The sequence below is a fragment of the Apteryx mantelli genome, chromosome 10 (assembly GCF_036417845.1).
Source record: "Apteryx mantelli isolate bAptMan1 chromosome 10, bAptMan1.hap1, whole genome shotgun sequence".
In the NCBI taxonomy this organism is placed as follows: Eukaryota; Metazoa; Chordata; class Aves; order Apterygiformes; family Apterygidae; genus Apteryx; species Apteryx mantelli.
Genome location: NC_089987.1, coordinates 25,234,720 through 25,247,829, shown reverse-complemented (window position 1 = coordinate 25,247,829; position 13,110 = coordinate 25,234,720). Strand labels below are relative to the sequence as shown.

At 39.9% G+C, this 13,110-nt stretch overlaps 1 protein-coding gene across 2 annotated transcripts in view; it reads right to left on the bottom strand.

Annotated features, from left to right (window-relative positions):
- Nucleotides 1-13,110, bottom strand: part of RANBP10 (RAN binding protein 10) — an 84,166-nt gene that overhangs the window by 57,495 nt on the left and 13,561 nt on the right. For both annotated transcript variants that reach the window (XM_067302819.1, XM_067302820.1), the window contains exon 3: nt 3,333-3,385. In XM_067302819.1, coding sequence (XP_067158920.1) covers nt 3,333-3,385 — 53 coding nt within the window. The remainder of the gene's footprint in view (nt 1-3,332; nt 3,386-13,110) is intronic.

The following is a 13,110-nucleotide window of genomic DNA, read 5'->3' as shown; positions in this document are numbered from 1 at the left end:
ATGTCATCTTGCAACAGCACAATGGACTTGGACCAAGGCAGAACATGATGTGCAGAGGAGAATCATCTCCAGTATGCACATCTCATACATATTAAAGATGGGAACACCTCCTTTCTTCTCCACTTTCTGAAGGTTAGATGAGACCTGTTCAGTTGGGCTCAGAAAAATCTCACTGACTGAGGGCTAGATCCAAAAATGGACTTATCTGATGTGATGCTCAGGATGCCTTGTTTCATGAACTGTGAAAGAACTAGCCTGCTAGAGCTTCAACACAGTAGAAAAGCCATCAGGTTCCTGCCAGGTCTGTAAGCTAGACTGGCTTGGCAAAGGATATGACAAGTGCCAGAGCTAGGAGCTTGCACAAGGAAAGAAGAGCAACTGTGCAGCTGTGCTTGAGGGTAGGGAAGGGAGAGTTACATTCCTTTGATGACAGTGAGTTAGATCAGCTCAGCTGTAACATGTAATTTCATCTTCAGACACCAAGATGCTGAGCACACATGAAAAAAGCTGTATTTGGGGGAAAAAAGTAAGCAGACGTTTCAATGAAAGCCACTAGTTTAAAGCAGGACATTTATTACTAAGTATTATAAATGTCTTTAAAAAAAAAAAAAACAAAAAAAACACACATACATCAGGGTCACAAACATCAGCACTTCAATAAAAATTCCACAATAATTTCAGGCTTGCTGACTGAGTTTCAAAGCACAGCTTACAGGAAACCTTTGAGTACAGCAGGGACAGGACACTTTCCTTTTAAAAGCAGTACCTGTTTCCATTGCAGAGATGGATAGTTTAAGGAAATGCTTAAGGCTGCCCCATCCACACTTCCAGCTTTCAGAGAAAGCTCAACACTTACCCCATCAGCAATGAGCTGGGTTAAAGCCAAGATGAATTTGGCATAAAGCAGAAAACTTGACTTGAAACTGGATATGGCCAGAGTGTTTGTTCTCAGGAAACAAACAAACAAAAAGTTTGAAACAGAACCCAGCCACAAGATTCTTCTTTGAATTAGGGCTGAGAGGATGCCAAAGATCCTCACTGAGAGTGCGAATGAGAAAGGGACCAACTTCCATATCAGGCTTTGGCCACCTGAAGCATTACTTGTAGTGGTCACATGCTGCCCTGCCAGGATACCTAGCAAAAAATAATCTGTTAAAGCAGAACTGACTTAGAATGGGTTTTAACAGGACAAACCTGACAGTATTTCAGGTCACAAAAAGTTAAAATTACACCTAGACACAAAGCCAAGTCAAGTCTCTAAGCATATCATTCTCCAAATCAAACCCATTCTCCAAAAGCCAGAAAGACAATTACTGATCTGTAATACAGAACCATGAAGTTCATTTTACACAGATCATGTCAGATTGAGCTAATTATGTCCACAGAATCTCAGAATTACATATATATATATAAAATGTGTGTGTGTGTGTGTGTATATATATATATATATATATATATATATAATGTGTTATATTCTTCTAGCATAAGCATAGTCCAACTAGCAGTCTACAGGCCACACACAAGACACTCCCATCCATCTTTCCCTCGCACAACCTGGAGAGCAATTTTCTGGACAGAACATTCTTCCTCAATAGCCAGATAACTCCTCTTCCACATGGCCAGGCACTTAGACCCTGGGAAGAACAGATGAGGTTATACTCCTGCTTCAACTTACACATGCACACAACCCTCTTCAGAGTACAAACCTGTCAAATTGGTTGGGAGGACTGGGGATGCAAGGCAGGGGGGTAGATGAGGATGGAAGAAAAGAGTCTGAAAACTGAGACTTCTACAGCTGCTGACACTGGATCATCCTGATCTAGGAATTCCAAACCTTTTTGCAACCAAGTATCACCTGAGAAAACTGGCAGTGCTCTGTACCTCTCCTTCTGCGATCTAGTTCTGAGTGGATAAAGACTTGCAACCCTAGCTTTCCCTCCGATGTGTACATGTACTAGTTCTGATGCAAATTATTAGCAAATATAGTTCGCAGTAAGAGACAAATTCTTTAAATATGGGTGTCACTGAAACTGTTCCCCTAAAACCAGACTATTATAGAATCACAGAATAACTAAGAAGGGAAGGGATCTCCAAAGGTCATCTAGTCCAATGCCTGCTCAAAGCAGGTCTAATTAGATCAGGTTGGTCAGGACCATGCCCAGTTGAGTCCAGAACACCTTCAAGGATGGAGATTCCACAACTTCTTTGGTTATGTCAAAACCAACAGAATTTCAGAAACACATCTATAGCAGAGCTGTAGCATCACATATTTTGCTACCAGAATAGTCAGGGATTTTGGCTCACATGTTAAGACTTTTGCAATAGGAGGTCTTAAGAAAAAAAAAATAAAAAGTCTTTGTAATGATCATGTTCCACTCTCTGAATATGCAAATTTCCAATGAAGAGAAAGCAAAATCCTGACTGAGAAGTGAATTCACTAGTATCTTACTGCAGCTCCTACTGAAGGTTTCCCTTATGTTAGGGCCTTCACAGGACATTCTCCTTTGGAGGTACCAAGAGGTGTAATATGGCTTGAACACACATTTCAGCTTTAAAATAGTTCCACCAAAAGTAAATCAGTCTCAATACAAAGAAAACACTGGGAACCAGCTGTCACTCATTCAGGCATTTAAAGAACCTTTAACTTCCTACCAAATGCAGAAAATTTCTAGTTTTAAACCCACCAGAAAGAATTCCTGATATAGAAGTCACTATGGTGACACAAATCTAGACCCAAATTAACACTATCCAATTTATTAACTAAAAATTATAACGAAAGATTGCAAATTATTTTTAAAAAGAAGCTACTTAACCAACTTAGAGGTTAAGCTACAAACAAGTATTTCCAAAAGTGGAGGCAACACATTAAGTGGAAATACCACTCTATCACATATTTCCAGTTTTCAGAGGAGGAAAGAAAGAAGAGAGGAGAGAGACTATGACAGGCCACTTTTCCTGCCATTTTAAGATTCCTTCATATAAATTGGTCAAATGGGATTACATATTAAATGTCAAAATGCTTTGTTGCTTATTTTTCAGACACGAGAAGTTTGTATGTCTGAAAGCTCATTATCGTCTTAACCTTTGTCCGTTTGCTTAATATTAATTTCTGTTATCTGCTAAAATCATCATGGCTACATTAACAATACTAGCATAACTCATTTTAATATTATACTCAAGTCTGAAACTCCCAGATGTTAGACCTTTATACTCATGGCATTTTATTAATAAAAACAAACATTCTTTAATTCAGATGTACAAATTAAAATCTTTATTTCAAATGAGCATTTAACACAGACTGGAAGCTGAAACAAGTCTTAACAGTAACTTACCAGGAAGTCTGTTCATGTTGACCCCTTGAGCAGAAAGTCCTATTCCCATGTACCTTCAAGAAAACAAACAATATATCAGTCAAGCACAGAATGGCCAAGCCACAAGATTTCCTGCAGCAGAAATACAGGTGGAAAAAAAATGGAAACTATTCAATGTAGGAACACAGAAGTCACTAAAGATTTTCCATTGCATTTTTTTCTTGAATCAAAGACAAAATGTTAATCTGGCCTAGTGACTGAGAGCTTTCTGCTCTACAAATACAACTGTTCTTTAGTTCATAATTGGTAAGGAAAGAGAAAGGACCTGAAAATAATCAGCAATTAAATGCCTGTTTTCATATATCAGAAAAACATAAGTATCTATAGGTGATTAACAAAAGAGTAAACAAAATACATCAAAACAGATATCGCTCATGAGAAAAAAGGTCCATATAGCCTTGTACATTGTCTCCAGAAGTTGCCAGCCATGGATGCACAGGATGGCACAAACACATAATTATACTTCCCAAGAACATTCTTTCACTCTCCAACAGATATTATATAGAATTTCCTAAGCAAAAGGTGGTCTTTTTGCATTTAATAACGCAAATAGATTTTTTCCTCCATTAATCCGATCAGTTGCTTTCTGAACCTTTGCAAACTTTTTGAACAGGCAATATCCTGCAGCAGTGAGTTCCAGTTTCATTATTGTCAGTTGCCAATTTCCTTCAGTACTTGCAGTTCCTGAATTAGAAGAGACAGGAATAGTAGTTCTCTGTAAACCTCCCCAAGGACACTCAGGATCTTGAAGTCCTCATTCATGTCCCACTCCCCAATGGTCTCTTCTTGAGGTTGAATACTCCTAGTCTATTCAGTTGTTCCTCATAAGGAAGCCAATCCGTACTTCTAACCATTCTTGCTACACTTGTAGTGCTTCTGTATCTTTTTTGATAAGTGTGGGAAAAACAAAACTGCAAACAGCATTCACACCACTAGCATACCATGACTACAGTAGACAACAGTATAACAATGTTCTCCATCTTGTTCTCTATTCCTCCTCTTCTAATCTCTAGCATTCCATTTATTTTTTGACTGTGGATGTGCACTGAGGTGATTTTTCCATGGAACTATCAATCGTAACCCAGAGATCTTGCCCCTGCAATCCAAGAGGCAGCTCAGAGACCATTTCTTGCATCAAGTTGGCATTGTTTATTCTGCCCCTACATGAATCATTCTACAGCTATCCAGTCTGAAATGCATCCTCCATTTTATTGCCCAGTCACTCAGTACTATAAGATCATTCTACAGTTCTTCATAGTTGGCCCTTGTTTTTACAGCCTTGGTTAGCTTAGTATCATCAGCAAAAGTTATCATCTCACTATTAACTTCACTTTCACGTCATTTATTATTGTAGTGAACAGCAGAAGCTTATCACACATCCCTCCAGGAATCCACCGGTGAACAGCTTTGGCCACAAGGAGGAGAGGGGGCATGACACAACACCCCAGGGCCATTCATTTCTCTGCCCTGTTTCCTACCTGTTAACTAATCTTTTTACCAATCATTTAACCACACAAGTACCTTCTCTTTATCCCAAGTTTCCTTAGCCCCCTTAAGAATTGTTGAGTATGGACCTTGTCAAATAGCTTTTGCAAATCCAAGCAGACTAAATCTCACTTACATGTGCATTCAACAGGACTGTAAGTCATGGCCTCTCTCTGCAAAGGCTCTTCTTCCACACTACACAATATATATGCACATACCCATTTTGTTCGTTCTGTTTCTCTTAGCTTGCTTGGTCCGTAGTTCTCTTTATATCCTCTAGAACCAGAGTAACTGGTGCGGTGTTTAGCTTGCTTTCAACTAAATTCCACATTTTTAGGTTGCTCCTCTTTTTGAAATTCAGCAAAACTACAGTTAACGGGGGGGGGGGGGGGGGGGGGGCGTTCTTTTTCGTGCAAAGATTTAAATCCAAATACACTACAGCCAGTGTTCTACTGTTCTTTCACAGTATCATTTCTCCTCTTGTGGCTTCGCTGACTACCTCCTCCAGAAAACATTAACCATGTCTAAAACTGTTATTTCAGAACTGTGCCCCAAAATTACATTTCCCCAAGCTATGTGGGTTAAAACTCCTATAGCAACCGTGCTTCCCATCCTTGAGGCCCTCTGACTTCCCTCTGTGTCTCAATCATTGTCACCACCCCAATCAAGCAGGCTGGAAATGGTAATAAACTTTGTTTTTCCTGTTTACACAGGAATTTTAATCCATGGAGATATATGACATATGTTTACCAGATTTGATTCCAAAATCTCTTTAATATATAGCATCACATCTTTACAATCACAGCCAACTTTCTCCTTCCTGGATACTTCACATCTTGGTAATACAACCTTCCTGATTTTAAACATTTGAAACATAGTTCTATAATGCTTTAAATGAAGCAAGTCCCTTCTTTGAACACACACAATTTCAAAAGCATCCCAGCTCGCAGAGAATCTGAATCCCTCTTCCTCAGTCTATTTCCTCAAAAACATGTTAAAAATGTTCCTCCCCACCTCTCTTTCTGGTACTGTGGGAAGTACAAAGGGAGGAAAAAAAACCCTGCAACTGCTACAGCAGAGGTCCTGGTTTTCAGCTTCCTATTTAACAGTTTAAGTTTTGCACACAGAACCTTTTTCCTGCTCTTCCCTATGTTTTCAGTACCACGTGGACCACAGCTCATGCTCAGCACTTCTTACAATATTCAGATGTCAACTTTGCACCTACCAGGCAAGTCATGATGCCCTTCTCCTGCTGCTGTTCTCTTTTAGCTTGCCCCTGGCCTCTAAGGGTTATCTTCAGTGGAAAATGATACATTGTTGTCTTCTGACAGGGAAAACCTATTGCTGGAATCATAGCTCTCTTCACCAGCTTAGTGTTCTCCTGCCAGAAGATTAGGGCCGTTCAAGTTTAAAGCTTCCTGGGGTGAACTCTGACAACTGGGCTAGGCCAGTCTAACGTTCAGCTACAACTAAGGGCCAGTCCAGGTTCTTCTGCTCTCACCATATGTTAATTATGTAATTAGACAAGCACCAGAAAAGTGTCAGTGTTTGATAAATGCGACAGTAAGAAGACCACTGAACTTAGAAAAACTCCAAAAGGGACTTTGGCAGCAGCTATTTCAAGACCAGAAGATTTGAACCTCTCGTGGCATTTGGGGCAAACAAGTTTATCTTAGAACCTCGCCAGTCGCAGAGGACAGATTTCAGGACATTTGGTTGGATCTCCTATTTCTTGCTTAGAAAGATAAAGTAACTAAGGAGATTCATGAGCATTTACAAGATACCTAGGATATACATTATCACCTAGCAAATCTTACGTGCTCCACATCAGTGCTAAAAGCCTACAGCCTCTCTACAAAAAGAAGAGCTCAAGGCACTATGCTTGTTGAGACAGAACGTGAGACACTCCAATAAAACAGAGCTTGGACACAGCACCTGCAGAAACGCAAATAAATGCCCTGTTTTATTTTGCACTGCCCCGAGTTCTAGGACACTGGCACCAAACACCTACTTCCTAGAGTAGTGGCCCTAAGTTTTTAGATCTGACTGTCCCCACTCCCAAGATAATCCTCATCTTGCTTAGTCATGATGAAAGGAGCTCAAGGACACCCCCTTCTCTACCACAGACTAAACAAGCTCCACCAACACAAACAGGGATCATTTCACCTGCACTAAGGGAACTATCAGCCAAAGGACACCTGGCATCTGTATGTGCTCCCTGAAGTAAAGATTAAAGGCTGCCACGATTCATCCTAAAAAGAGACATCTCAGAGGTTTAGGCTGCCATGTGCCCTAGAGCAGACAGGCAAGATGTAACAAAAGAGTGAAGTGGGAAGGATTTATTCAAAATTAAGTCCTGCCTAGCCTACAATATGTCTTGAGGTAGAAAGCTCAAAGATAAATACCAGCACTGTTCCAAAAGATTTGTGAACTGGGCAGAAATATGGCAGGAATTTGGGGGTTTCATCCCAAAACATTAATTTTCAAAAAACTATAGGGATGAAAGAACTGTTCTCCTGACTCTGTAACCCAGTAAAAGCAGAAAACCTGTTTCACCTGAGGAGGGATGTGATCACTTTTAGCACCTTTATTCCAGAGTCCAAATGGGAGGACATTCTTTGGTCTTTGGCCTATAAAGTCCAGACGTTTCCTTTGAAATGCATCTGAACTGTGATGTGACAGTGCCATGGCAACTGATAGCTAAGACAACGGCATCTAGTCACTATTCTGATCTTACATATGAGTGAAAGTGTTCAGCTTTTTTATGAATTGAGATCACTTGCCAGCCTCCAATTCTCTGTTATGACAGAAAATATGAGCTGCAAAACACTCTTATCCAAGGTGAGAGTAGGACCCTCCAACACCCTCACTATCATGAGAAGACGAGAAGAACGTGAAGCAATGTAGGCAGATTACCACTTCTGAAGCCCAGACATGTTTTGATAAGGGCCTTCACCATAACATCTTAAAGAAATTGTCTTGGGATAAAAAGAAAGATTAGTAACTGGTTAAACAGTAAAAGACCAAGTGTAAGAAAAATGTTTGTAGGAACGCAGATATGAGGTAAAGACATCACATCACAGGCTCAGAGCAAATACCTGTGACTCAGGTAAGCCAACAAGATTAAAAAAAAAAAAAAAAAAAAAGACCAACACGATTAAACAGTATGATAAAAGGAGAATTACCCAACCAAACACATCCTCATTTGCATTAATACGAGTGCAGCCAGCAGGTCAAAGGAAGGGATTTTTACATTATGCCCTCTATTCAGCACTTGTGAGTCTACACCTGGAGTACCATGTTCAGTTTTGGGCTCTGCAGTACAAGAAAGACGGTGACAAACTGGAGTGAATCCAGTAGAGGCCACCAAGACAGTCAGGAGGCTTGAGCCATGGCTCAAGTATGAGCATAGGCTGAGGGAAATGGGTTTGTTCAGACTTAAGAACAAAAGGCAAAGGGCAGATTCTATTGCTGTCTACAACTACCTAATGGGAGGGTACAGGGATGATGGAACTAGACTTCTCAGACAGGCACACTAAAAGGATAACCAACAACAGACACAAGTTGTAACAAAGAAAATGCCACTTACGCATTATGAAAAAAATTTTCACCATGAGGGTGATCAAACATAGGAACGGTGGCCCAGAGAAACTACTGAATCTCCATCCTCAGAGATGCACAAAACTTGACTGGACATTGCCCTGAGCAGTTCGACCTAACTTTGAAGTTGGCCCAGCTTTGAGTGGTGAGTTGGACTGGATGACCTCCAGAGATCTTTTCCAACCTAAATTATTCAACGATTTTTTTGACTCCAAGGCCATTTGGTTTACAGCCAATGAACTCTTGGGTAGCAGTGCATAATGCAGACTGTGACATGAGAGGCACATATACCCCAAGCTATCCAACCAGCTGACCCCAGCTTTCTCCCTAGTCATCAAAGAAAATGGATCATCCAGGAAAAGCTGGTCCATGAAGAATTCACAGAATACCCCTGAATTCACAAACAAAAAATACCAAAATGTCTGCTATCTGGCACGCAGCAGAGAGTTCTTTAGCCGTTTGACTGAAGGTCTCCTGAACGTAGTGCCCACTAGAGTAAGAGCAAGGAAGAAGGTTCTGCTCTGATATAGAGATCTCTAGGATGAAGCAGACTAACAGAAAGCATGTGATCTGATTCTTCTGGATCCCTTAATAAAAATAAAAATAAAAACACTTTTTCCACTGGAATCAAGACTTTTTAAACAAACATTACACCCACAGTTAATAGCTCAGCTACTTCATTCTTTAGAACTCTTGAATGAAGATCAGATGACCCTAATGATTTGTCCCATTTTAGTGATAAATAATGTTGCTGTATCAATCCTTCAACAGGAGCCAGATATTCTTTTAAAAACAAAGTTGGGAGCCTCTGAACATTCTTCCACAATGAGCACATTTGCAAAATAATTTGTTTTTCAACCATGACCCTACCTTTTCTGAGCTCTTCATAAAACATTTCCTTAATAACCTCTTGCCCTTGCAGACTTTTTGGCTTGCTTTCCACCCCTGATGTTTTGGGAGGGAAAAATATTCTTCTTTGATATTTTAGACCTTAGGCCAAACATTCCTAAGTCTTTTTGCTCAGCTTTAATGTGCTTTTACACTTAACTTGACAAAATTTGTTCTTTCCATTTTTCTCACCTAATAAAACTTTTGCTTTTGGAGGGCGCATCCCTATCCTCTCTTACTCTAGTGTCCAATTATGTCAGCTGTTGAGTCTTTTTAATAGTTCATATGCATTTGCTCTAATCCTCCAATATCATGTCTCTTTAAACTATCTCCATACCACCTGAAAGCATTTTACCTTTCTGATTGCATCTTTTAATTAGCTTTTTTAACAAGCTTCCTCAATCTATATAGCTCTTTTTTTTTGTTTTTTTTTTTTTGTAGTGATTCTTGGAGGATTTTAAACATATACTTATGGTCAGAGCTGCAGAACAACTTATAAACAAGAGTATTTTTGAAGCACATCTCTTGCACTGTTCAGAGCATGAGTCAGAAGTTACATTCCCTCTCATGAGTTCCCCGACTAGTGTCTCTGAAGCAGTCATTTATGGTGTTTAAAAATTTAGTCTCAGTATCATGCTCTGACATGACATAAACACAATCTATAAAGGACAAACTAAATTTTAAGGGTGTGTTTATAATCTGCCAGGCATGATATGGAAGATTTTTCCCTATATCTCCAGGGTGCACTCTAGCTCTTCCTCAACACCTTCTTAGAGCATTTGCAATTCTCATTTCTATTCCTACCAAGCCTGAAACACTCTGCTGCTTAAGAGTTTTCCTTGCTACACACTGTTTTTTGCTGTTTTGATCTCTTTTCAACCGTGTCTGCTAGTAGTGAGGACTACAGTCCACTGTTAGAACTACATTCCAGGTCTACATTGCATCAGAGAGCAGTGAGAAGTGCCACCTCTTCCAGTTGTTCAACCCTCAGATGAATTGTGATCCAGAGTTCAAGGTCCCTAATTGTTTGAACATACAATAAAGGCACCCACTAAGCCTGGACCAGTAATACCAGAGCACTGGGACCTGGCTTTGGTAGTCTTGGAGACACTTAATACAGAACTCTTATAGAGCAGACCACTCAATTACTGTGGCAAAATGATCCCCACTACCTTCACCAAATCACATTAGCAAGTCCAAGATTTCCTGGATTTGCTGGTTGCAGCCAAATTTTGCTCGATGAGCAGGGCATGCCTCTCAGTGTAGGGAACATTTCTTGTGTCCTGATCTACCTGGCTGAGCTGAAGCTGAAACATCTTAAAACTGTGCTCACTTTGTCTCCTCGAGCGCAGCTTTGTCATGTGTTGATGTCAGCTTCTTTAGTTTCAGCATCATACAGCCCAGCTCCCTTGGCATAGGGCCATTTGTCAATTCTGCCTTCTTACTGCCTGAGGGTGCTTTTCTGTTCCTCTGTCTCTATTCCTGTTGCTGTTGACATTGTTGACATTAGCACACCTGGAATTTAACAGAGAGAGTGGACACCACTTGTGCACACATCCTTGGCACCTAGCTTCATCAGCATCATGGCTGCAGCACTTTGATGGGGTCCCTTCTGTCTCAACCCCTCGATGCACAATGACACAACGCAGTCATTGCAGTGTATTGGTCACCATTCTGGTGACCCCACTGAGCAAACTGTTGGAAATTATAACAAATAACATAATTACTGGATACAGATTAAATAGATCATCTCCCACCTCAGATTATCCTGGTTAATTTTATTATTTTCTATGCAAAGATCCACCCTCCCTTTTTTCTGTACTACAGCAAGTCCCATTCACATAACCAAGAGCAAAAACACATATAATAGTATTTTTCCTTTTCTGGACACCTTTAAATTAGGGTTGTAAGCTTGTATTTTTACAGAAAGCAAGTACTACAAATCCAGAATCTCTAAATTAAGATTACATGTTAGTCTAGATAATACAACACTATTAAATGTGTTACTGCAAAAAATGAAAATGACCACAAGCCTCTCCAGTTCACATAATTTTGCTCTTCAGCTTCTGCTTCCACTTAACGTTTAAGACAAACTTTAAAACAGTAGCATGATGACTGCAGAGCTATGCACTGAATTTGCAGACAACCTGAAACAAAATACATGTCTCTCACTATGCTGGATATCAACTCCACAGCCTACAGCTTATATCCAAAACTTTACATTGTCACTTACTTGATTGCTGGTTATTATTTCTGAAGATGCCAGCAAGTTTGTTTTTGCCATGTACTATCAATTAATGTATAGTATATATAAACCTGCACAAAGTTTGTATGCCTACACCATTATGGTTTTGGAGGTTTCAGGTGTGGACAGACTCCATGTGGAGTATTCTTTAACTGGAGTCAATTTTTGAGGAATTCAAGGAACCTCCTGGAAGGGGAAGCACAGCTGCTGAAGCACTGATACAGCAGTACAAGAGAAATGTAAGAAACATTAGCACCTAATTTCAAACAGCAAAAAAAACTTATACATAAAAGCTTTGGGGTACATTATGTTTAAGTCCATGATCCATCGCATATAATAATATACCTTAAAGGCCAGGCACAAGAGAGCTCATGAAAATATCCTTTCAGCAGTGAACACTGAATGTCTGGAAGAACCCTATCCACATGATTCAATAATGCTGCACCACAGTAGATCAATTCTAAGTAGTCACAGCAGAAAAACACACAAAAATACACCCAAACACATGACAGTGATTCAGTCAGAACAGTCTTGTCTCCACTTATCTGCAACCTACACAGTTACCATAGCACCAAATTTTTTTCAGACTTCTGTTGTACCCCAGCCCTGCCCAGAGCATACTGGTTGCTTTTTAAATTTTAACAGGCTAAATCAGCCATACTTAACACCAGTTAACATCAACTTAGAAGGCTATACTTTGCCCCTTTTCTTGATGCACTGGCTCTCCTTGACCACAGCAGGTGACTGAAGAACCTTACTAACAAGTTAGAGTTCCAGAAGATGCTGGCACCACACACGCTTCTGCACAACACATGACCAGCAGGACTGCCAGCATTTTCCCCTGTGTCTTCCAGCACTTTGAGCATGGCAAGAGTAAGTGCAAAGAGACAAAGCTTTTTGGTGGGGACCCAGAAGGCAATCCCCTCCCAGTCTCCCCATTCTCCGAGTACTTCAGCAGCAAACATCAGCACATCTGCTACTCCAGCAGGATGACATCTAACTAGAACAGCGTTAGCTTCTGGCTCCGAATAGAACTTGTAGTGGATTTAGCAGTGCAGACATTTTCAATGTTGCAATTTAAATTGGTATTAAAAAAAAAAAAAAAATCAATTTTTACCTCTGCCAATAAAAGAGTTCCCCTGGAAAAGAGAGAGAAAGACTGAAAATGATGACTGTGCATCTAAATTAATGCTTTAAGTCCTACTGATGAAAGAAAAAAAAAAATCAAGCTGACTTGATGTAGTACTCACTCAGCCAAGAAGCACTATACATTTGTCACTGGTCAGAAATTATCCAAAAAGCCACAAGGAAAGTTATTTCACAGGAGTGACATTTGAGTAACTTAAAGCTTCTCTTAAAGAGGCTGTTTTAAGTGCTATATAGTCACAGAAGTAGAGAAGTTCATTGATGGCTGCAATTGGTTTCTTTGCATTTCAACAAAAGGAAATTCTGTATTTGGGCATACCAGCTCAATTAAGAATTTTAGTAGTTGATCATACCATATTAATCTTCTTAAATGAT